The sequence below is a fragment of the Cuculus canorus genome, chromosome 1, assembly GCF_017976375.1.
Source record: "Cuculus canorus isolate bCucCan1 chromosome 1, bCucCan1.pri, whole genome shotgun sequence".
NCBI classification, from domain to species: domain Eukaryota; kingdom Metazoa; phylum Chordata; class Aves; order Cuculiformes; family Cuculidae; genus Cuculus; species Cuculus canorus.
In genome coordinates this window covers 129,671,726-129,698,094 of record NC_071401.1, presented here as the reverse complement: position 1 = coordinate 129,698,094, position 26,369 = coordinate 129,671,726, and the positions used below count along the sequence as shown (strand labels likewise).

The following is a 26,369-nucleotide window of genomic DNA, read 5'->3' as shown; positions in this document are numbered from 1 at the left end:
GTGCTTGTGACTTCATCATCTACTGCAAAGCATGTGCCATTCTCCAGCTGATCTATTAGGTCCACATAGACAATGTTCTGCTTCCTTTGGTGGAAATGTGATCTATATAAATAAAAGACTTGAAAACAAGTGCTATTCTATGATCATACTAGGAACCTGCTAAAAGTGTGGACAATTTACTAAGATAGCATTTTGCAAGATCCTTGAAATAAAAGAATTGTTTTCCTTTGGAGGTTTTTATTGAAATGTGCTTCAACTAATATGATTGAATAAATATTTGTTGTTGGATTTCAGACAGAGCACAAACATAGAAGTATTACTTGTAAAAGCTCTAGACAATACATTAATTAAAAAAATCAAACTTGTGGAGCTAATTTTCTGTATATTTTCTTGTGCTTCTGCCTTGTAATTGTGCTGTAAACTTTCTTAGCTTTCTTCCTAATCCTTGGGTTTAGTTAGGCTGAAAATGCCATGAAAACAGAAGAAGGCTGTGCATGTTTTCTTAGTTTTCATTCCAGGCAAAACAAGGAGGTAGAAGTGAATACAGAAATGTTAACCTAATTTTGTTAAAAATCGAAATTTCTGTGAAGATTTGCTTATTAGTGTCGAGTTTTTCATATATGTTTTTCAGCTTTGAAATATCTTGGTCTCTTTCCAACTGTGCAGAATGTCAGTTTTAAAGACATATTGGCATCGTTATTCAGTGACAATGGTGATTTAAGTGTGTTCACTGTTTGGGTGCTTTAGAATTTCCCAGGTGCAGATTGTAAGCCTGTTTAAGTTAAAATACAAATATTTTCCAAAGCTGTGATTTATATAGTAGGTGTTTGGTGACTCTGAGTTACTGGATACAGTTTGGATTGGAGCAAAGCCTAGAAGATGTATTTTGGTTGTGCTAGCACATTGCTTTGGTGGAGGAAAATGAGGAAGGAAGGAAGAAACAAAGATGTCAACAAACCTGTCCATGTTGTGATTCTTTACTAGTCTGTTTTCACTAGAAGTATCTAAAAGTATATTGATCCTTGGTTATGGACTACTGCCTTACAATACAGCACTATAGAGGGATGCAATATTAAATTATAAATAATTGATTTATTTTGTATGCTGTATATATACCACTCACCTCTGTCACTGAGGCAAACAGCTCCGATGTCAGCACAATCTGCAGTGGGGTGCTCCAGTGTGGTTTATGGTGGAGGGCCTGAACTGGGGAAACCTCAAGAGAGTGGAGAGACCTGCCAGGGGCCTACAGTGCATGCAACAGAGGCTGACAGACCTGGCTGGGGCCAAGGTTCCCTTCTTCCATAAGAAACCCCTAGGAAGCACTAGGGACCAGAGCACGGCACAACAGTTTGAGCAGAAGGGTGCTGTAGCTCTGCCAGTGTTGACCAGGGAGCAACCATATCCACCTGACAGAAAGTCATGTCCTTTCTAAACTCTGCACCCACCACAACTGACACAGCTTCCCATACAGAGCTCCAGCAGGAACGCACTGACACCTAAGTGTCAGGGTGTGCCCTACCCTTACTTATACTGGTACTGGACAGCAGTAGTGAACACACCTGTGGGAATTATGCCCAGGTAAAGAAACTCCTTAGCTTAGTGACAGAGCTCTGGGAGGAGGTGAGTGGATTGAGGAGTATTAGGGAGTCTGAGAGGGAGTTAGACTACTGTAATAGCACCCTACCTTCCCTGGAACAGGCCTGTCGGGCAGGCAGGATATGTGGTATGGAAGATTCTGTGTCATATCTCCACCTGGTTGAATGTGGTGACCAAAGGGATAGGAGTGAATTGCCACAAGTTCCCGCCCGGTGCAGCAGGTGCAGCTTCTCTGTGGCAACTGTGTCTTCCCAGTTTCCCTTCCATACTATGTATGAGGCTTTGCATGGAGAAACAAACAAGAACAAGGACGATGGTTCGTCTAGATTGGAGGTGTCATAAAGGCCAAGTTGGCCTGTGCCCTGCCTGCCTCAAAACTGTTTCCGTAAAGAAAGAAAGTCTGGAGAGGAGCAGGCTGAGGTGAGACCTTATTGCTCTCTACAACTACATGAAAGGAGGTTGTAGAGAAGTGGGTGTTGGCCTCTTCTCCCAAGTGATAGGTAATAGGACAAGAGGGAATGGCATCAAGCTGCATCAGGAGAAGTTTAGATTGGACATTAGGAAAAATTTCTTCACAGAAAGGGTTATCAAGCACTGGTGTCCTGTCTGCCCAGGGAGGTGGTTGAGTCACCATTCCTGGAATTGTTTAAAAGGTGGGTAGATGAGGTGCTTGGGCACATGATTTAGTAGTAGACAGGTACGGTTGGAATGAATGACCTTTAAGGTCTTTTCCAGCCTGATGGTTCTATGATTCTAAGTGCTGGGTCCTGCACTTGGGTCACAACAATCCCATGCATTGTTACAGGCTTGGGGATGAATGGCTGGAAAGCTGCCCAGTGGGAAAGGACCTGGGGTTGCTGGCTGACAGCAGGCTGAATATGAGCTGGCAGTGGGCCGGGATGATCAAGGCAACCAATAGCATCCTGGCTGGTGTGAGAAATGGTGTGGCCAGCAGGAATAGGGAAGTGATTGTCCCCCTGAACTTGGTGCTGGTAAGGCTGTGTATACTGTGTTCAGTTTTGGGCCTCTCATTACCAGAAAGACACTGAGGTGCTGGAGCATGTTCAAAGAAATGCAGCAAAGCTGGTGAGGGTGTTTGGAAAACAAGTCTTATGAGAAGCATCTGAGAGAACTGGAGAAAAGGAGGCTGAGGGGGACATTATTGCTGTTTACAACAAGCTGAAAGGCGGTTGTAGTGAGGTGTGTCTCTTCTCCCAAATAGTGAGTGGTAGGATGAGGAAATGGCCTCAAGTTGTGCCACGGAATTTTTAGGCTAGATATTAGGAAATATTACTTCACTGAAAGGGCTATCAAGTATTGGAACAAGGAAGCAGTTAAGTCACCATTCCTGGAGGTATTTAAAAGATGTGTAGGTGTGGCACTTAAGTACATGGTTTAGTAGTGGGTTTGTCAGTGTCAGGTTTACATTTGGACTCTGACCTTAAAGGTCTTTTCCAACCTAAACAGTTCTGTGATTCTGTGGTTCTCCCATCCTGTGCTTCTCAAGATGGGCAGCAGAGATGGAAGTGCCGTTCCCCTCTCTCTGGTGTCCAGAGATAGGATGCAAGGAAATAGAATGAAGCTGCATCAGGGAAAGTTCAGATTAGACAAAGGTTCTTCACTGAGGGAGTGGTCGGTTGTTGGAATGGGGTCTGCAGTGAACACCAAGCCTGACAGAGTTCAAGGAATGTCTGGATGATGCTGTTAGTCATATGGTTTTGTTTTAGGTAGTCCTGCAAGGACCAGAGAGCTGAACTTGATGATCCTTATGGGGGCCTTCCAACTTCAGATATTCTATGATTCTATTATTCTATTTTGAATATATAAAATTTCACACTACTCTTTCTGGTTTTATATTTATAAAGTCTGTTTCATGATCTAGAAATATTTCATATATTTGTTCATTTTAGGTATGGTGTACTTGTATCTTCCTTCCATTCATTTTTTTAGAAATTAAGTTTTCAAAATAAACAAAAGAAGAATAATATTGTGGGTTTCCTTATGATATACTGATGGAATGGGGCTTAAACTATACTTTTACACATACAAATCATGCTCAGGAGCAGATTTTATTTTCCTTTTACCTACTGGCTGTCATATGCATTTAAAAAGTGAACAGATGAGGCACAATCCTTTTCATTGCATCTTTCCTCTCAACTAGCTTATTTCTATTGCCTGGGAAGATCATGGAACAGATCCTCCTAGAAGCTATGCTAAAGCACATGGAGGATGGGGAGGTGATTAATGGCAGCCAGCATGGCTTCACCAGGGGCAAGTCCTGTCTGACCAACTTTGGTGGCTTTCTATGATGGGGTAACCACAGCAGTGGACATGGGTAAACTGACAGATATGATCTATCTGGACTTCTGTAAAGCCTTTGACATGATCCCTCACAACATCCTTCTCTCTAAATTGGAGAGATATGGATTTGATGGGTGGACGGTTCTGTGGATAAGAAACTGGTTGGATGGTTGTATACAGAGAGTAGTGGTCAGTGGCTCGAAGTCCAGATGGAGATCCATGACAAGTGGTGTCCTGCAGGGGTCTGTACAGGGACCAGTGCTGTTTAATATGTTCACCAATTATATTGACAACAAGATTGGGTGCACCCTCAGCAAGTTTGCAGATGACACCAAGCTGAGTGATGTAGTTGCCACACTGGAAGGATGGGATATCATCCAATGGGACCTGGGCAAGCTGGATAAGGGCCTGTAAGAATCTCATGAGGTTCAACAAGGCCAAGTGCAGGGTCATACACCTGGGTCTAGCCAATCCCTGATTTCAATACAGAATGGGGGATGATGTGATTGAGAGCAGCCCTGCAGAGAAGAACTTGGGAGTGCTGCTCAATTAAAAGCTCAACATGAGCCGGCAACGTGTGCTCACAGCCCAGAAGGCCAATCATATCCTGGGCTGCATCAAAAGAAGCGTGGCTAGCAGGGTGAGGGAGGGGATTCTGCCCCTCTGTTCCTCTCTTGTGAGACCTCATCTGGAGTATTGAGTCCAGTTCTGGAATCCTCAACATAAGAAGGATATAGAGCTGTTGGAATGGGTCCAGAGGAGGGCTACAAAGATGATCAGAGGGCTGGAGTACCTCCCATACGAAGATAGGCTGAGAGAGTTTGGGCCTGTTCAGTGTGGAGAAGAGAAGGCTCCGAGGAGATCTTATAGCGACCTTCCAGTACCTAAAGGAGGCCTACAAGAAAGCTGTGGAGAGACTGTTTACAAGGGCTTATAGTGATAGGATCAGGGGCAATGGGTATAAACTGGATAGGAGCAGATTTAGACTAGATGTTAGGAAGAATTTCTTCACAGTGAGGGTAGTGAGGCACTGGCACAAGTTGCCCAGGGAAGCTGTGGATGCCCCATCCCTGGAGGTGTTCAAGGCCAGGTTGGATGGGGCCTTGGGCAGCCTTTTGTAGTGGGAGATGCCCCTGCCCATGGCAGGGGTGTTGGAACTAGATGATCTTTAAGGTCCCTTCCCACCCAGACTATTCTATGATTCTATGATTCTATGATTCTATGAGTCATAGGAACAAATTAGATATACAAACTGTTGTATGTCTTTCATTAAAATAAAACAACTGATATTTTGTCCTTTTAATTCTGATAGGAAATAGTTCTGGTTGTGTTCTTTGGTGCTGAATATGTGGTCCGATTGTGGTCTGCAGGCTGCAGGAGTAAGTATGTTGGCTTCCAGGGAAGAATACGGTTTGCCAGAAAGCCAATATCAATTATCGGTAAGATTTAAACTTTTCTTTTTTTTTTTTTTTTTCATTTTTTTTCCTAATTTTGCTGTTATTATCCATTTTAAAGTAAAGGTGTCAACTGTTGCAGAGACCATATTGCAATTCTGAGCTGTGTCTATCACTCAAGCATTTATCTGCTTTGTGAATCTATACAATTATTTCTTCTTTTGGATTGCTATTACTGAGCATTTAAAATGTCGCTGTGAGTCGCAGGCACATCAGCTTAAGAAAGGCAGAATTGTAAAGTGAAGAAATTTTTACTAAATTTACTTGTGTAAATGGAGAAAATTGTCAAGATTTTGAACACAGTAATTTTTTCTAAGGTCTGCTGTAGAAAGCAAACGCAAAGGTGAGTACAAATTGGGAATACCATGGAAATGTGCAAACTGTAATTCAGGAAAAATCCTCCTGGGCACTACTAAAGTTAAGCAGTTTTAGATGGTTTGAGGGACTATTTTGGGTAGCATCTCTGAAGTAGGAGAGAGTTTAGCGAGGGAGGTGACTCATAGAACCTGTGGCACAGTGAAAGATTAATAAAAGGTGATTTTTGGACAAAATTATGCTAGACCATAAAATCATTATTTCTGTTTTATTTCTGTGATTTTATGTAGACTCCAGTAGAGCTGTGAATTTTATGTTACTCAAACATCAACTCATTGAGTTTTAAATAGACCAAAGTGGAACAGGTAAAAAGGGGAGAGAATGAGCTGGTGTTTCCTTAACCATCTGTGACTTTATGAATCTTGGTACAAAAACTCAGGAAACAACATATTCATATAACGTATTATACATCTGGATGTTGGTAGTGAATAATGTGATAAGATACTATACTCAGTTTTGGGTTATTGAGAAAGAAGTGTTTCATTACATAAAAACAAATTCTTCAGCTGTTTTATGATTGAACCATGAAGCTTATTGGTAAGGATTTTTTTTGTGATTAGGAAATCACATTCTTGACTTCTTTTTCAAATAAGAAATGCTTCTTAGGTAGATATATTAGAGTACAGAGGTACATGAGAAAATGCAGCACTTCTATTAAACTGATTTCAAGTTGATAGTGGTCCCGTGAACTGGTATTGCGTATCTACCATGGTAATCATGTCTGTTTGTGTAGCCTTTGGAGAAAGTACTGTGTTTTTTTTTTAGAAAAGCGAAGAACGACTAATGCATTGTTGTTGTGCATTCAAAGGTATCAGTACTGTTTTTATATTTAAAATTCCGCTATGAATACAAGATATTTAAAGTCATGATTTGTTTTTACATATGAAATGCAGGTGGAACTGTGTCTACACTAATCCAAATAGCTAAACTTGGGAAGTACATTTTCCGTGAATGATAGAATCATACTAACATCCTATCATAGTCAAATCAATGGGAATAAAATGAGAACATAAGAAAAATAAATTAAAGGCTTAGAATAGAATGTAAAACACAAGGTGTTCATTTTACTTTTGCATTAGTACAAAAGTATTTATTTTAAAATTAGAAAATATCATTGAAATGTCTGATATCAGAGAGATTTCTGTTATGTTTTTTTTGTCCACATTAAAATTTGGATTGATTCTTGGGCAGTTCAACTTGGGTAGCAACTTTTAACTCCTTTAGCTTCTCCCATTCTCTTTCCTTTTTTTCCCTTCTTTAATCATAAATAAAAATTATTTTTGTGCTTATTACCAGAAAGAGATTTAGAAGTCAAGCCTAGTTATTAGTTTCTTTTCTAAACTTGTTTAATATTATTGCATTCTATGCTGCATAAAATAGTATGTTAACATGCAACTTCTATAACCAAGGAAGGAAAATGTTAAGATAGGACACACTTTTTCTTGAATGTTCTTTTAAAATTTCATCTAAATTGTCAAGTGATGTTTCTCTACCTTGTAAAAGAATTTTTTTTATTTCTAAGTTATATTTTATAAAATTAGTGTATTTTTTTTCTCCTTTTTCTCCTTTTGCAGATTGTAGGTGATTAAAAATAAGATAAATCTATAATTAAAGAATGTGGCAGGAGTCTTGTACTGAATACCAGCATAACAAGAATCCCTAGAAATATCCCTCAGTGCTTCTTCATTCCCTAGGTCACAGAACAAGTGTATATAAATATTGAGTAGTGCTCATGTACTATGGCAGCAGAAGTAGGTGATACCTACTGTTCCTAAATATTGATGTAATGCTTCCCATTACTTAGTATTTCATTAGGGTTAGGAGTGAAATGCTTCTGAAAATCCTAGCCTAATTAGGCTTTTAGGGAAGGCAGGTACCAAGCATGGGCAAAATCAAGAAAATATCCTTTCAAAACCTCTCTTATCCTTGTCTTGTTGTTGTAGAAAATGCCACGAAGAACAAATTTATAAATTAAATTTGTTTCTCTTGGTTTTGACAGCACGTAGTTTGAAAGACAAAAGGCAGATTTAAGTTCGGGTTGTAAAGACCTGAGTGCACATATGTGTGCCCATCTCAAATTGTCCTTAAGTAAAGCTGAAGGCTATTCCGTGAAATACTATGGCAACTAAAAATGAAAATACAAATATTACCGTTTTAAATTTAAAAAGGATTAATTACTTTTCATGAAAATCTGAGAATTACGTACTAGAAAGTAAACTTCTGAGAACATTAGGAACAAGTCAGCACTTTGCTCAAAGAAGCAGTACTCAGGTAAGCTGTGTTATAGATCACAGAATCACAGAATCACCAGGTTGGAAAGGACCCATTGGATCATCGAGTCCAACCATTCCTAACACTCCCTAAACCATGTCCCTAAGCACTTCATCCACCCGTTCCTTAAACACCTCCAGGGAAGGTGACTCGACCACCTCCCTGGGCAGCCTGTTCCAGTACCCAATAACTCTTACTGTGAAGAATTTTTTTCTGATATCCAACCTGAACCTCCCCTGACGGAGCTTCAGGCCATTCCCTGTTGTCCTGTCCTCTGTCACTTGGGAGAAGAGGCCAGCTCCCTCCTCTCCACAACCTCCTTTCAGGTAGTTGTAGAGAGTAATAAGGTCTCCCCTCAGCCTCCTCTCCTCCATTGTAAACAACCCCAGCTCTCTCAGCCGCTCCTTGTATGACTTGTTCTCCAGCCCCCTCACCAGCTTTGTTGCTCTTCTCTGGACACGCTCCAGAGCCTCAACATCCTTCTTGTGGTGAGGGGTCCAGAACTGAACACAGTATTCAAGGTGCGGTCTCACCAGTGCTGAGTACAGAGGGAGAATAACCTCCCTGGACCTGCTGGTGACCCCATTTCTGATACAAGCCAAGATGCCGTTGGCCTTCTTGGCCACCTGGGCACACTGCTGGCTCATGTTCAGTCGGCTGTCAACCAGCACCCCCAGGTCCTTCTCTTCCGTGCAGCTCTCCAGCCATTCTTCCCCCAGTCTGTAGCGCTGCAACATAGATGTTCCTATGTGCTGTGCTTTGCTGAAGTTTATGCATAAATAAGTAATATTTCACTGCTAAACTGATTTTTAAATAAAAAATGGCAGCTGTTTGGATTTTCTTGAGGATTCAGAACGTAAGAGAAAGCGATGGGGACAATGGACTTAGTTTTCAAATCTGTGTACTACACATACTAAATTGCTGGAATTGTGAGATATATAGGCCTGTCATCTATATATGTAGTGCACATATTGTATAGAAGACACTTTGTCATTTTTGTCTCTCCACACCTTCTGTATGCAGACATGTTTGCAAACATGTAAGTAAAGTAGAAAATTTGAGAAACATATACACAGATTAGTGTTCATAAATTACTGGCATTCAATTTTTAGAATTACCAAGGCTTCCTGACACTTTCTTTTTTAAAAACTAACATAAATACTAATGTAATGCTAATCTAAGTACTCATGCTTGTTAGAGTTGAAAAAGTTATTTAAACAGACATTTGTTCTTCAGCCTGATATTTTCCATGCCAAGTGTTTGCTTTAGTTTGAGTCTTGTGTAAGCATTTCATGCAAAATATTTAAGCTGTTCTTGGAAAAGGTAATTGTGGTGATGGATGCTGCTCTAAGGGAGAAGCATGTATAGAGACTGACAAGCAAGCAGGAGTTTGAAGGCTGTAGGGCCTGAAAATAGAAGTTGTAGGTGATTGAAAGATAGCAGTGTAAGGGCAGAAGGATATGCTGAAGACCTAGAATTTAAATTAGGACTGTGTGTACCAGTAAACTGGGATTAATATGAGAAGCCTAAAGAATGGAAACTGGAATGAAAATGAGTAATAGAGAAGCAGAAATAGAATCATAGAATCAGAATAGATTGGGTTGGAAAGGACCTTAAAAATCATCTAGTTCCATGGGCAGTGGGGGACACATCCCACCAGTCCAGGCTGCCCAAGACCCCATCCAACCTAGCCTTGAACACCTCCGGGGATGGGGCATCCACAGCTTCCCTGGGCAATCTGTGCCAGTGCCTCACCACTCTCATAGTGAAGAAATCCCTCCTTATGTCTAGTCTAAATCTGCCCCTCTCCATTATAGCCATTGCCCCTAGTCCTATCACTACATGCCTTTGTAAACAGTCCCTCCCCAGCTTTCTTGTAGCCCCTTCAGGTACTGGAACACAATACCCCAGGTGAGGTCTCACAAGAGAGGAATAGAGGGGCAGAATCACCTCCCTCGACCTGCTGGCTACAAAGAAGACGGGTCTGTGTGAAAAGATGACATATCTCTGCCATGTAGAACACACTTCCAGAAAAGTGGAAGGTACAGATGAAAAACCTGTATTACTCTCACTGCCCGATTGAAACTTATTTCCTAAGTGAGGTCTTTTCCTCCTTCAGTGCTGGTCATTGGATGGATATTTTTATGTCTGATGATTCAATAAGGGCATCAGGTGCATCATCTGATTAAAGGCAAAGATCTGTATTATGACACAATTGGAAGAAAACCCTCCCTAAATTCTGAGTGTTTACAAATGGATGTTAACACATATATGTGGTAAAGGAAGAGCATAAAAAGTTTGGAATGTCAGATGCTCAAAAGTAAGGTTATCCCAAAAAGAAAGGTCTTTCTGTAGCCTTAACTTATCCCTCTGTATATTTATTTTCATTTTCATAAATGTACAATTATTTTAGGACAGTCTTTAAACTGATTGAGTGGTATCCCTTGGAAAGGAATCCTGCTTTTACAGTAAAAATCAGACTGATACTGGAAGTTAATGCAAGTCAGAGTGTGAAGGAAACTGTTGGTTGTAGAACTGCTGCAATATTTGTTTCAGCAACTACATAGCAGTGAATGAGGCAGGAGAATATTTAAAGGAATGTTTAGAGGAGAGGGAAAAAAGTTACCCTTGTTCAAGGCAACTGTTGTTGCTTCTAAAGTTGGACTCTATCCTGCATCTTGCCTGGGCATCACACAGAAACTCTGTGACAGTTATTTAAATCAGTTTTCACAAGTGTGCCTCATTTTCTGGATGTCCAGATGAAGACTTTGAAGTCAGGTTACAGAGGTTTTGCGCTCTCACAGCTGCAAGTGAAGTAAGCAGACACTGGTTTTTGGTTTGGGTTTTTTTTTTTTTTTTTCTTCTGAAGTGCTGCATAATGTTAAGTGCTCTGAAGAATAAAGTAGTACTTGTTTAAAACTGGCAAGGAAAATTTATCAAAACTTTTCCTCATTCTGTCTGTATCTGCCGCCCATTTATAACATTATCCTTTATTTTATGCTTAGAATTTGAAAGTGAAGCATTTAGATGCTCTAAAGAGGATTACCACAGAAATACCCGTGAAGAAATTGAAAAATGTCTTCTCAAAATAATGTTAGAGTAGGGTTCAATAATCAAAAGCAATAGACCTTTCACTGAACTAGGGTAAGAGAAAATAAGGGGTGTTGGCACTGTGAACACAATCCATCGTTTGCATTGTATAATGCTGGAAATGTGCAAACTGTAGACTTTTGGAAAAAAATGGAACTCTGGAAACAATTATTTTTTCATATGATTATCACAAAGTAACCAACAACAGTGATTCCTCTTGGCAATCTCTTTTTGACAGTTCCTAAACATTGAAAGCTTGGCTTTACAGCTTTGATACAATTTTTAAACTGTGTATGTGTGTGTATCTGCATATGATACTTGACTTTTTGCATTCTATTATTGAAACAAACCCTTACTTTCCCTCTTAAATTGAGAGCCCTGAGCCAAAATGTGGATTCATTTCTAGGGTGTACATATTTCCTTACCTTTGTTGTTTTTGTGGCAAGCAGCTTGATATGTTAGGTTCTTTAACATTTCCATTAAATTCATCATGGAAGAAGCTGCAGGAGTTGCTTTTTTTTTGACATGAAACTATTACATTAACTTACTACCCACCAAATTTCAGCTAACTTAATATCTTTTTTTAAAGTGCTTTCCTCAGTCTGTGTTGTGTGTTTCAGTGCCGAGAGCTAAGATTTAATACATTCTTCTTTTTTTTTTAACAGATCTAATTGTGGTAGTAGCCTCAATTATTGTTCTGAGCATAGGATCTAATGGACAGGTGTTTGCCACCTCTGCAATTAGGTATGTTCTTCTAGTGACTGTAGCCCTTCATGACTGCAGAGCTATGTTTGACGTATATCTAACATCCCAATATACAAAAGACATGGACATGTAATTTTCCTAATGAGGGAAAAGTTTTTATATTGTAACATTGGAAGACTGCGTTATTTTTCTTGGTCACTGGTTGGGAAACAAAAGTGAGGAAAAAGGCATATGAAAAATGTTTGGAATGCTGAAGCTAAGAGGAAAAAAATAAAGAAACACCATGTCATATATAAAACATCAAAGAGCTCTCATTTTGAGGCAAAAGATAATTACAGAACATTGGGTTATTTAAGAAGCAATCCAGACAGCACTCAACTCGCTACTATTTGAGTACAAATAATTACTTTGTTTAAAGAGTAATTATATTTTAGTGGATTTGTTTGGCACAAGTAACTCATGCCATACATGAACCAGAAACACTTGATGTCTACAGTGTTTGTTCAGCTTGCATCAAATACTCCAAGCTTGTTTTGGGAAGCAGAGTGCGTAAATGGAAGAAAGGAACGATAAGCAGAGTAGTTGTACTTCCCACTCCTTCTAACTTAGCAAGATGTGCTGCATGTTCTGTTCTGTTACAAGCCTCTAATTTCCAGTGCAGTCTAATCACTGGGAAGTGAGAAAGTACAATACTGTCTAAACTGTGTACCTGTGTAGACAAACACTGGAGGGAACTACATGGATAAAGTATTTTTAAGGTAAGTTTTACCACAGAACATTAATCCTTATGTGATGATAAAGACTCACACAGGCAGCATGCATGTCATTTATCAACTTATATAGGAGAAGAATCAAAGAATCATAGAATAGTTAGGGTTGGAAAAGACCTTAAAGATCATCTAGTTCCAACCCCGCTGTCATGGGCAGGGACATCCCACTAAATCAGGCTGCCCAAGGCCCCATCCAGCCTGGCCATGAACACTTCCAGGAATGGGGCATCCACAACCTACCTGGGCAACCTGTGCCAGTGTCTCACCACTCTCATAGTGAAGAAAGTCCTCCTAATGTCCAATCTAAATCTGCCCCTCTCCAGTTTATTCCCATTCCCCCTAGTCCTGTCCACACAAGCCTTTAAGAATAGCCCCTCCCCAGCTTTCCTGTAGCCCCTTCAGGTACTGGAAGGTCGCTGTAAGATCTCCTCTGAGCCTTCTCTTCTCCAGGCTGAACAATCCCAACTCTCCCAGCCTGTCCTCGTAGGGAAGGTGCTCCAGCCCTCCAGTCATCTTTGTAGCCCTCCTCTCGACCTGTTCCAACACCTCCATATCCTTCCAAGAGGAGGGTGAATGTGAAAATTCCAAAGATTTTGCTTAATTTAAGTGAACGTGTAGGAAGGACTTTAAAGAAGAAGCCTGCTGCATGTTTAGATATGAACCCAGGTAGCTTTGGGCTCAGTGCGGCCTTTCCTAGTGTTAAATTATACAGCCAGCATCCTACAGCTCATAATGCTTTCTGCCAGAGAAACTTAACCCATATCTCTGCAATACTGTTATTGTCTCACTGAAAAACCATCTGGATCAGGAAAGTCTTAATCCCATCTAGCTTCATCAGAACTGTAATGTTAGGGGCTGCTTTTGAATTAAGAAGGAATGAATCTCATATGCTTACCTTTGCTTTTGTTGCTTCTAAGGTATACTCTTATGGTCCTCTTTGGACCTTCCTTAAATATCAGCAATCCCAGAAACCATGGGTCACACATTTTAGGTTGATTTCTTGTAGCATGAAGTTGCAAGCCCCAAACCCATTAGGTATGACAGGTTGACTTTTTCATCCCTACAGTAACCAGTGAAAATGAGATTTAGTAGCACTGCAGAGTTCGCAGTAGAGTCGTACAGATTTTTGTCTTTACTGTTTTAATTTCACCAAATTTATAAAATTGATCTTCTTTCCAGCCAATTTCTTTTCTGTTTTCAGAGGAAATAGGTTTTGCTTTTTCAGAGGCTGTGTATTTGGAGTTTCTTGTTCACTATCCTGTTTCTTAAATCTTTATTTGTAAAACTGCCAAATTATAACATGCATGTCAGCACTTGGCAGTAACATAGCCATAACCATCTCAGATACAAAACCCAGGAAAATTAAGTACTTCCAGTGGATCATTAAGAGGTGAGACATTAAAAGGTGTCTCTAATAACTGGGGAGCTACATCTAACTCTCTCCTATCCTGACATAAACAACCAGTGAAATGTTACATAGCCTAACTCTATTGGTGCTCACATATTTGGTAGTCTTGTAATGCTTCTTGGACTCATGTTTTAATTAACAAGTGCCAAGTGAATATTTTGTAGTTTGCAGCTAATTAAAATCATTACTGCAATGACATAGCAAAAAAGTAAAAAAACCATGATGTCCATATGCCCAGTCGCTGATATGTGATTTGATACTCAGGATTATTGTGTTCTTTCCAAAAGAATGACAAGCATTTGATAATTTTACCACCAGCTGTGAAAGCTCAGAGAACCTGCTTCTGAGTAAAGGAAAAGTTGTGTCTTTCAGAAGACAGTATGCATTCCCAGTCTGAGTAACAACAGTGAGTGAGGACAGCCCCATGCTGAGTTTCCTGCCTGTTGGTGTAACCCATAAAAATACAGCCTTGGTGGAATTGAAATAAAAAGATTGAATTAAAAAAATAATAACAACAACAACAGAAAATTTTAAGGATAAAAATAGCTAAAAATACTTCTAGTGAAAAATTTTCACGTAAGTGAATTCAACATTCATCTTTTCCTGCCCTTCACTCTTTTGTTTCAGTGATAAGACAGTAAGATTGGTGTAGGAAAACAAAGTTCAGTGTCAAAAGGGTAACTAGAATTATATATTTCCATTGAACAACATTGTCTTGAATAACCATATAGATAATTATTTTTCTTTAGCTGAAAATATTTGAAGTTTATAATTCAGTTGTTGTCCTAAAATCACATAGTACTGTAAGTATATGCAATTAGCTGTTTTCTATAACTTACACAAAAAGGACTTCAGTAGTACCATGTTCGATTCACATTCTGTGTTTGGCAAATAGACAAAAAAGTTTGCTCGTATTTTTGTTAGCACTGACTTTGCTCAGAAAGAAAACATTTCAGAATCATAATCCAGTAAAATATGCAAGTTTCCTCTGAGTTTGAAATCCTATATTTTAGAGGGTTTTTTTTTTTTTTTGGTTTTCTTTTAACTAATTGTTGTCCTAGTCAATATTTCAGAATATATTTGAATATAATGAAATGTGGTGTAAACATACGCTCTACAGAGGTGCCTGAAGCCTAAGATGCACCCCTAGCCAGCGGCAATGTTGGTGAAAATAGTCAACTAAGTATAGATAGAGCAGTATTGTCCTCCATTGTTAGTTTTCTTTAATGTCCTGTTTTTCTTACAGGGGGATACGGTTTCTCCAGATACTTCGCATGCTTCATGTAGATCGACAGGGTGGCACATGGCGACTATTAGGATCAGTTGTTTTCATACATCGTCAGGTACTAGATGGTTAAAGACCCCCAATATTTTGTTTACTTCTGTATATTTTTTTCATGGCCTTCAGATCATAGTCTGATTCAAAATAACATTTACCTTTGCAAGGAAAAAAAAGTATTTTAGGAGTCCATCGTGTGTTCCTTTCTACTTTTAAAATGGGAGCACTATTCTGTACTTCAGGTTGGTGGCTAACAGGGTATCAGCATTGGTACTTTTTTTTTTAATTAACTGTTGTACTCTTCGATGTTATCCTTCAATATAATTTATTAAATATAGTTATGTGGGCTGCCTTTCATATTGCAAATACTGTCCACTGTCTTCACAGATGTTTTCCCAGCTTTGATGTTCCATGGAAAGATAAATAGTAGTGGAAAAGCCTTGATGGAACAAGTCAATTATTTACATCATCCTATTTTCACTGTCTGAAAAAGGATTTTTCTAATTCATTCTATAAATAAAAAATACTAACTATGCTATGATAATATGCAAGAAAAGTTACTTTTTCAAGGGTGTAGTCTCAGAAGTAAAGTTGGCCCTGAATAGTTGTATGTCCACTAAATCTTGAAACAGTTATTCTGTATAGAAGTTCAAGTGGGAAAAGCTTAAATTCTTCAGTGCAGACTTCAGAAAAATTCTAGATGAAAGGTCCTTTTTGGGGCTTCCTGGAATCTCTTGATGAAAAGCTGACTTAGCTTTATGAGTGCAATAATCAACTTTTATCATTGGCCTTTAAATCTGGCATATCATAATGTGCTGTGGATGGGTAATACCGTGCTATGAATATTAACATCACACTTGTAAAGGTGGTTCTTTATGAGTGTAGATTTATTCTCCAGATATTGACAAATTGTTATAGCTTTCCACACAGACATTGTTTCATTTGCTATTTAGAAAACAATTGTTCTGAAGCAGCAAATGAGAAGTGCTTAATCCAAAATATTAATTTGATATTGAAAGTTACTTTTATTTCCTTTATTCCCTCACCTCAGCACTTTTGGAATTTTTATGTCACGATTGCTCTGCAGCATTGATGCACGCTGAAGTGTTCTAGTATAAAGCCTGCTTTCATCCAGTACAACAGGATGACTTTTAATCCTCCAAGTCTGTGTGGTCTTCATTTATTATGGTCGCATTGCCTGAATATCTAGATAGGGCACAGCTGGTATCCAAATACACTTTCTCAACATTGGCTAACCTTACTGACAGAGGTGTTAGAGAGAATTTCTTCCTGTGGGTGTTCAGAATTTTAGTCAAGAATCTGGAAATACCATCTCCAAAATATAACACTTAAGTCTTAAATGTCACAAACATAAATAAGTTCAATGATTTAAAAGGAAAAAAAAATACCCTTAGAGAAGTGAATTTATGAATAAATGCACCTGAAGTTCTGCTAATCCAAAGAAGTGATTATGATGATATATAAAACTCTACAGATCTGTAGTACTTGTCAAAGCAGATCACCCACTAACACATTAATAAAAAAGAAATCAAACACACAGTTCTGTATTGACATTGGACAAGTGTAGCTGAAACCTTAGCATGGTACCAAGTGGAAGGGAAAATGGAACCTTTATTCCTGTCCAGTCTCTTAAAGAAATTTTTGTTTCAAAAAAACCCCAGAACAAAAACACCTCAGCTACTTTTTCTTTACAGACAGAGTACAAGGTCCTCATTTATTTGTTGAGTTTTTTACTCTTTCAGAAAAAATGTGACCCTAAACCCTAGAAGACTTAAACAGTGCGAGAAATTCACATCTTTGTGATCTGTGAAAATAATAAGCACTCTAACCTCTGTGGGCCCAGAAGAGCTTACTGAAGTTGTCATCAATTATTTCCATGTGTTTTTGAATTTTACATATAGCTGTATTAGCTCACTCAGGCCCATTTTGGCTAGGATGCTCTTCTATTTTCAGCAGGTTGAGCTTTTACAAGCATTTCTGGCCAAAAGCAACAAAACGTGAGTCAATTTCACATGTGGTGATGGAAAGACATGGAAAAATCATGCGGGTAACTGAAAAACTGTGTTAGCCAATCCAGCTCCAGCTTGTAAGCCTCTCAATTAGTTTTACTTATTCCTCACTTTGTTTTGTGAGGTCTTCTACTGCTTTGGGGAGAGAGTTACTGATAAGCTGTGGATTTGGGGTTCTATTTTATTTTTACTAAGTGTCAAATTGCATATTGTGTGGTCCTTATTGTAACTTTATTAACTTAGAAATATAAATCTTTCTAAGTTAAAAAAAAATCTGTTGACTCAGCTCTCTCAAATATTCAAGTTTACCTTTGTGCATATTTGGTTTTTGTTCTTGCTATTTCCTTTGCATACACGTATCTGAAATTCCTTGCTGAGAACAGAGATTTATATTCGGCAGTAATCTTTATTCTTAGGCTCTTATCCAATAAAAATTCATATCAATGTGAAGTTTTAAGGCTGGATTTCTGCAAAATCCTCTTTGCTTTGAGATCATACATCAATTCTTGCTATATGGCATTGCAAGACACCACTCTATCCATATTTTTTGAAGCACATATTATTTTAAAATCTTCTGAGCTCTCTCTGAAATGCAGTATGTATTAGACTGCTGCCATTGTTCTTAATAATTAAAAATAATCATGGAGTATTTTGTCTCTCAATACATATGTAACATGGGGTGACATTTGGAATAAGTCTAAGGCAATTACATTTGAATCTGGGCTTTACTTAATAAGATTTCAATCCTTAGATGAAAAAGGACCAGATGTGAGAAGTGCCAATGGTGAAATAATCGGAGTAGGTCTGTTGTTACTTCAACCTCTTTGAAAGGAATCTCATAAGACACTCCTGAAAAGTATGTTTTTTTCTTTTTCAAAAAGCCAGGACTTAACACAGGAGTATTCCATACACTATATATCTACAATTAAATAGAGTACAATTGTTATTAGAGAAAAACATAAGAATGGTGACCAGCACAGAAATCTGAAACGCTGAAAATCAGTTTCATTTCCTCTTTCAGCTACCTTGTTTAGCTAACAAGCCTGCAAAAAGTTAAGGCTTAGACTAAAAGGCTTACCCATGGGCAAAACTGAATACTATCAAAATTCATTATTTATGTCATTATGAAATGATTAGAGTAAAAACTTTGCTTTGTGCCAAGATTGCCTAAAAACTTGCTGAACCTAGATTTTAATTAATGCTTTAGCAGAAGGAAGAGTATGTATAGTTCCTGCTACGGAAAGGAGTTACAGCAACCAGGGCTGTGTATTCCCAGAAAGCTCTAATAAGGAAATGAAAAGAAAGAAAAATCTGAAGGAAGTATGATAATAACACCTGAACCTTCCCTCACAAACAGTTTAAGAAGTGTGGGTTGAATGTTGCAGAAAATTTGTGAAAACCTACCATACTTTAAGAGTGGAGGCAATCCTTCTTATACAGGTTTTAATTTTAAATGTATCTCGTGGGAATATTCTAATTCCAGTATTGGTTTGGATCCAAGGAAAGAAAAAAACTCCATCACAAATTTAAGGAAGATTCCAATGAAGATGTGGTACTGCAATGTTTTATAATAAAGATGGCTATGCGCAAAAAAAAAAAAAAAAAAAAAAAAAGGAATATTATATGTGTTAACTATTGAAGCATTACCTTAAGTCATTAAAATAAGCTATTTTCCCCTCATAACTAGGGATTATATTTTCCTAAGGTGTAGGTGAATATCTGATTTGATTATGATGTAGTGCTGTTTTTATAAGCTTTACACATTTTGGCTTGTTTAAATGCACAAACACATTTTTCCACATAAGTTCTAATACAAATTTCTTATCAAAAAATCTATCAAAAGCAAGTGCATTCTCAAGCACGCTGTATCACACCCTAACAAAAGTCCCTAGCCTCAATCTTTCTTTCTCAGGACTGAAGTAGAGGTTGTGCCAACCTAGCATATTTTATTTTATTATATTTTACCTTATCCTAATATGAATCTGTTCAGGCACCAGTATTTAGTTTTAAGTAATCTAAATATCAGATACACGAATTCATTACTTAGGTATGGTCATGACAAGACATCGTTATTATTTGTTAACTGTTGTTTTAGCATACTCTTCATAAAGTGCATATCTAAAGCTGTTTTTACTATTTTTGAAACATGTTAACAGTTAGTATTTTGAGTGGACAGTTAAATTGAGTGATCCCCATTCACAAGATATAAACCAGGAGAAATGTCCCACCCTATATTTAGTTGTCCAAATGATTTTGTACAAATGATGGGTTCTCCTGGAATTAGGTAGTCTTATTTGAATAGAAAAGAGGTTCCTGAATTACCTGTTGTACTTGAAGTACAAATTATTATAATTTTTTTACTGTGATGCAACTCCCCTCAATATTTATGATGTTTTACAACAATGAAATATGTATGATGTAAACGTTATGTACTTGTTTGCTTTCTCTTTTAATAGGAACTCATAACCACATTGTACATTGGATTCTTGGGATTAATCTTTTCATCCTATTTTGTTTATCTTGCTGAGAAGGATGCCGTTGATGAGGATGGAAAGACAGGTTTCTCCAGCTATGCTGATGCCCTTTGGTGGGGTGTGGTAAGTTTTTATCAACAAAATGTGTAAGCAAACTTAATTCACAGGGTTTTCTGTTGTGATCTTTTTAAAGACACTGGCATTTATTTCTTTGCAGAATGCATTTCTGCAGGGAGGCTTGACAACCTTTTAAGGATACAAGAAAAATATAATAAATGCAATTATTATTTTGGTATTAAAATTTGTTGTAAGGATAGAAGGTCCTTCACAAAGGACACAATGTTTGTGGATGCAAAAAGTCCACATCAAAATCCATGCTTAAAAAAAGAGTATAACTATCCTCTGAAACCTATACCACTTCTTTTAAACTCTAGTTAATTATTTGCAAAATGTGTGTAACTTTAGAAGTGTACTGTATCTGTGGAAGTTGAGTTAATGGCTTTATTTTTTTTTAATCTCTTTTTGTTTAAATCTCACTTTACTAGGAATAATGTATACCTTGGTGCAGTTAACAGGTTCCAGTTTACTTTTAATAATTCCATGATTCACTGTAAAGGTAAATAGCTCCATCAAAAGCAGCTGCCAAAGCTTCACAGATTCACCATCTACTCTGGATATCGATCATCAGTCAGAGGCAGTGGAAATCATTGATGAAATAAAGGGAACTGGGGAACATCAAGATGGGAACTGGGATTAGGAGAGGATTGTGGAGATTATTGTGCGTATGCCCAGAATCAGCTGAAAACAGAATAGAAAGCTATGAATAGAATAAGAAACCAGATTGTTTCTACATTCATTTCATATAACTCTTCTCATCGTGTGTCTCACTGTAACTCATGCTATCCCTCCTTTTTAGTTCTTGCACAAACCTTATCTTCTCTTGTGGTCTCTTTGCCCCACTAGAGAAACACTCTTAATTTATGATTTGGCTTGTTGTAATGAACTCAAGGAGACTCCTCACATCAGTGTTAGTGACAGAGAAAAATGAAGAAACTAGAACAGATGCAGAGCTATCAACTTCCAGAGAAAGAGTGATATGTTTCTAGGATGATTTGAAACAGAATAAACTGGATTTGTGCTTAGATGATAAGGCTTGAAAAATGCCTATGTAGTTATCGGGCCAATTATTTATTTGCATCCAAATAAACTGGTGAGTAAGTCTGGAAAGACAGACAAAAAGTTCCTAATAGGTACCTGTTTCTAATCTTTAACTTGGATGCTCCATAAGCCTCTACTTCAACGAAGTATACAGAAATATAGATTATATTACATGTACCCTGTATTACCTATTCTAAAGTGATTCAGTATAAACTTCCTTTAAATATTAAATTCCTGTCATTAGGTTGTCAGGTATTAATTTCATTTCCAGAGTATCACCTGTGGGTGTGCAAAATAGTACAAACCAAGAAGAATCTAGTAAAAAAAAGAAAAAAATCCAAACACTAAATGGCCATATGGACTTGTTTATCTAATGTGCTGGGAAGAAATAAAACCATGAACTAACCCATACAGCAATCATTAAAGTCCTCAACAGACAGAACATAGAGCATCATGGTTATAGACAGGAGATAACCCCAAGCTAGTGGAGGAAAGGAATAAATGTCCCGGAAGCACAGATTGGGCTATATTTTAAAAGCAAAACAATTGGGCTGCAATTGACACTATGTAAGACACACCATATCTACTTTAAGAAAACAAACTAGTACACAGACTCACTTATTCTGTTCTTATTTGAGGAATTCAGCTCAAATACCAGTGTTCAAATGACTGAACCCAGTGGAACACAGCTCTTGTTTCTCTTTTAACTAAGGGTCTAGCTGAATAGTCTGTGAAGTACATCTAATTAAAAATAGGGCTGCTTGTGGGAAATTCAGTAGCATTAGGGGCTCTCACAAAAGCTTGTGCTGGTTCAACGAAGTCTATGAGAAATATCGCATAAATTTTTCAAGTATAGTGAAGTTCCAGAGAGGTTTGTAGCACCATGGGAATTAAAATGACACCATTTAAAGAAATGGAAAGCATATAGTTTGTTAGAAGGGATGTGTTAATTTAGTTTGTAATTATTAAAAGGTAGTGATTCATAGTTTCGCTGCACAATATCTTTGGCGTTTCATAAAGTAATTCTTAGGCCTGTGGCTGCAAAAGGCCAGAAATTCCCAAACTCAGACCTGAATGGGAAGGAAGAAGAACCCTTTATCAAACTTCAGGGAACAAGGAGCAGTGGAAAACTAAAAAAAAAAAAGAGTTTTCAGCAGTCAGTCTGAGAACTAGCTATGTTTTTTAGCATCCAGCTCTGTCCCTGTGTATTCATGTATGTGTTATTCCTTCATGTAATAAAATTTCTATGTGAGGCCAGTGTACTTTCTCTACCATTTCTTCTTTTTTCATTCTTTTAGCTGTAGTTATCCAGAGCTTGCTTTATGAGTTTTGTTGAAGGTTTAGATATGGATTACAATATAGCCAGAAGCTAGGGCCTTGATTTGCGTAAAAAGTAAAAAAGGACAAAAAAATTCAGGTTGTTTTTATAAAGGCGTATTTGGTTAATATCTTGAACTTAAGGAATTTAAAAGGACTTCAGTTTTGAAGACCAACACATAAGTTTAAAATATTCTTTACCTTGTTGAGATAGATGACTTGATATCTATATTTTGAAGTGCATAGGCTTTGCAAAGTATTCAATGGGTTTTGTTGTTGTTTTCCAAAACTTGACTTGTTTTGTGTAATAGGAGGATAAAATCAGCTTTGTCTTTCTCTTGCTGTGTGAGGCACACGAAGAACACTGTTGAAATTGTTTAAGCTTTCCAGATGTCTAGGCCTCTTCAGCATTAGTGAGTCACGGTGCAGGTGCAGTTCACAGCTGGGAACAGCGACAAAGGACAAAGTGAATCAGTTTCTTTTTCTTTTCAAGTCTTCTGTAATATAGAAACACAGATGTGGAATTACTGAGGAGTGAAATTTGATTTCACTTTTGCCTTTCAAAACTGAACCCTAGGAAAAAAAATCTTCATAGCAAGTATTTGAAAGTCTTATGTGTGTGGCAAAAAGCACAAAGTGTATTGTGGGCAACATTTTGCTTTGACTAGAAAGTGCAAGCTTGCTGAACTTGATACAAATGACCTGAAGTGTTTAAATATGAAGAAAAGGGAAGATAAAGAATCAATGAGAGTTGGAATTAAATGCTAACTACATTCACCTATTCCAGTTAACTGCAAGGTTGTTTCACCCAGATTTGGCAGGCGCACAGATTAAACTGCAAAGATGTATCAAAGGCTTGTGGTATTTTACATGAAGCTGTTTTCAGGAGATCTAGCATGTTAGAATACATGCAAAAACATTTCCAAGAGCACTGTCAGGCTGCTGGAATTGCAACCCGTGTCACAACATTTTTTCTGTCTTTTCATTCCTTTTCTTGAAGAAAGGAGGACATGTAGTAGGCTTCTCTTCTGTTGGATCTTCCATGCTGATCTCTTGCTGTCCGTACAGCATGTTGGTTTTGATGCAAAATGGATTATTCTGTACCATTGAACATGAGTTAAATAGTTTCTCCAGTAAGTTGATGTTATCTGGCAGAAGCACTTGGGATAAATGGCTCAGAATTTCCAGTAGTAAATTTCCATGCCAGAGGCAGTAACTTGAGCCCCTTTATATTTAATGTTTTTTGAAATGTGCGGTTCCAACTCTTAAAACTTCAAGACACTTGCCTATCTTAAAACATGTAAATTGACTTCTTCTAAATTATAATTAGAGTTCTGTCTTTCTTGAAGTCTACATATATGTATTCTGAGTTTGCATTACAGCATGTGCATACCAGCAGGAACATGACATAGTAAATCTGTATTAAGAAGAAGGTGTAATTTTCAAAAACCCAATTATTAAACATTCTCTGAGCAGATAATCAATAACTTTTGGATATACAAATAGAAAAAGACTCTCGTTGTGTTTAAGGAAGCCAGAGAATTACATTATTTTTAATCCTTTCCACATACTTCAACGTAAAAATTAGATTACCAAGAAGGAACACTCTTAAGGTAGAAACTTTCTGAGACATGTACAGGCACCTGCAGGAATCTGCCAGCCAAATGCCTGCCGTAGAGATGGAAAATCATCTTTTCTGTGGTTAGAGCTTTCATGCTGTCTTCCATAGTAACGCTAAGGCAGCTCAACATTACTTCAGTTTGTTTTTAAGTCCTGAGTGCTGGAGAACTCAAAAAGAAAAAAATATCCCACAAAATACCAAGAAGCCTTTCATAAGAAAAAAGAGAGGAAAAGGAAGGAAAAATCCCAGACTTTAAGGGGTCATCTGGGTGCACTGAGGAGCTGAAGTGCAGTTAAAGACACACTGCTTTAACTTTCTCCTCTTCCCACTAGCATTTTTACAGCATTTAAAAGTTGAATTTTGGGGGTTCTGTTTCAATTTTGGGGGCTGGCAAACCCATCTGTTTGTGCTGCTGGTAGTACACTGCACCTGAGACACTTTGGGGGCAAGCCACATTAAATCTGGACAAACACCTGGCAAGACAGAGCTCCTGGTGAGAGCAGTTTGCAGTTCAAAATAACAATAGTCGCTATATGATATAGATACTGCAAAGTTGACTTCATCCAGTGAGGTATTAATAATGAATAAACAAAAAATTATGAAGTGGGTTTTTTATGTAGGAGAAAACTCAGCTTAATAGTATTTGGTCATTTTTCCCTGGAAATCTTACTTCCAGCTCTTTGTAGAACTGCTCTCAGTGTAGGAGGAAGTATATTGTTCCCATGCTTTTATTGCTGATAGATTCTTCTGAGAAGCCTATTTGTCAGCAACTTTTCCCATAAAAGGCAGTATTTCCACTTCCTCTTTTGTAGTCAGTGTAAATTTACATATTCTTTTAAGTCTGTTTTGGCTATATTTCTGCTACCATTCAAGGCAAAGTGAAGGGACTGGGTGTAGGACTGGTACTACCAAATAGAAGTACATTTTTTCTATTTAAAACACACCCCAGTGACTGGTATTGGTGACAGAATTATTCTTTTCTAGCAGCTTTCCACTTCTCAGGAGTGCAAGTCATATTTGTCATATCATTTTATGGCAGTGCCAGGTCTCTGAGTAAGCTAAAAAGCACTCAGTGGCTCTGGCTAGCCACCCTTGGGGCCATCCCCAACACCAACAGCCTGGGGGCTCTATTTAAGTTCAGCCCTGGATACTTTTCCCCTGCCTGATCTGTGCTGGAGGAGGGCTGTTCTCTAGCTCACCTATAATCTGGTGATCTAGAGCTCAGCCCATGTACTGACTTCCATGCTTGACCTCAGACTTATTAGCTTGATATTATCTTATAATTTAGACACTTGTTGGAGATGGCCACTGCCTGGAAGTGTATCCCACTGTGGGGTGGAACCCAGGGTTGTAAGGCTCCTGTTTAGCCATCTGTGGGATCTCTCTTAACTTCCCTTGGGATCTACATTGAGATCACCTTCTGTTGTGGAACAGGTGGCTATTTTTACATTGCTAGCAGTTCTAATGGACCAGCCTTCACCTGCACTCAGATCTGCACCCTGCTTCCCAGCACTAACTTTTTATTGACCACTGGGCTTCTAATGAATTCTCTTCCAGCCTGCTGGGGCTCATCAGGAGCAGCCCAAAACCTCTGTCCCACTCAAGCCATACTTGCCTCTGTGGCTTTGCAGGAGTGGCCTGTTCTCCCCAAGTCCTGAGTTGTTGATGCAACAACATCTCATCATCCTTTCTGGTTTGCTGCCCCTATTCTGGCTCTGTGCCATGGAAAAGGCTACTGACACCCCCACAGAGATATTGAACCTAGAACTGTGTAAGGACATGTCTTGCTGGGAGGGGAGGCGGTTATCAGGGCCCCGAGGGTGCTAATTGGACTAATGACCTTAATCAGCATCACCTGTGTCTTCTACCCACAACCAGGGTCCTCAATTTAAGCTCAGGACTGTGGTAGAGGAGAGCTGGTCTCTAGTACAACTCTATATACTGTTTTTGTTTCTTTCTTGTTTTTCACTCTTTTGGGGTACTGCATCGCAATAAATCAGATGTTTGTTTCTGGCCTAGGTAACTGTCACAACAATTGGTTATGGAGATAAAGTTCCCCAGACGTGGATTGGGAAGACAGTAGCTTCCTGTTTTTCAGTATTCGCTATATCTTTCTTTGCTCTGCCAGCGGTAAGTAGGACTGGTTCACTTTTTTAAGTGTCTGTCTGATTTGGGTTTGCAATTAGGTATCTTCAAATTGATGGCTTTAATAGGAAGTAGTGGGGTTGGATGTTGCTTCAGAACACACATGCACACGTCCTTGAGTGTAAATTTGTGTGTCTGTGCATGGACAGGAGTGAAACTGCTGTATCTTCAGTAATTTTAGATATATAGGGCTTAGAATAGAGGTAAAAATAATTTTCACTATTCAAAGAACTGAAGCTTTTCTGTGAGGAAAAGAGAGAGGTTTTTTTTTTTTTTTTTATCAGCTTGCTAGAGGTGAAACTTCCTTCATTTCTGCTATTTTGTGATAACATAAGAACAATTTGGGGCCCTGCAAGGAGAGGAATGTTACCA

General features: G+C 38.2%; 1 protein-coding gene across 6 annotated transcripts in view; it reads left to right on the top strand.

Annotated features, from left to right (window-relative positions):
- Positions 1-26,369, top strand: part of LOC104066628 (potassium voltage-gated channel subfamily KQT member 1) — a 488,485-nt gene that overhangs the window by 35,830 nt on the left and 426,286 nt on the right. For all 6 annotated transcript variants that reach the window (XM_054079175.1, XM_054079191.1, XM_054079196.1 and 3 more), the window contains exons 4-8: positions 5,213-5,339; positions 11,756-11,834; positions 15,220-15,316; positions 19,739-19,879; positions 25,872-25,982. In XM_054079175.1, coding sequence (XP_053935150.1) covers positions 5,213-5,339; positions 11,756-11,834; positions 15,220-15,316; positions 19,739-19,879; positions 25,872-25,982 — 555 coding nt within the window. The remainder of the gene's footprint in view (positions 1-5,212; positions 5,340-11,755; positions 11,835-15,219; positions 15,317-19,738; positions 19,880-25,871; positions 25,983-26,369) is intronic.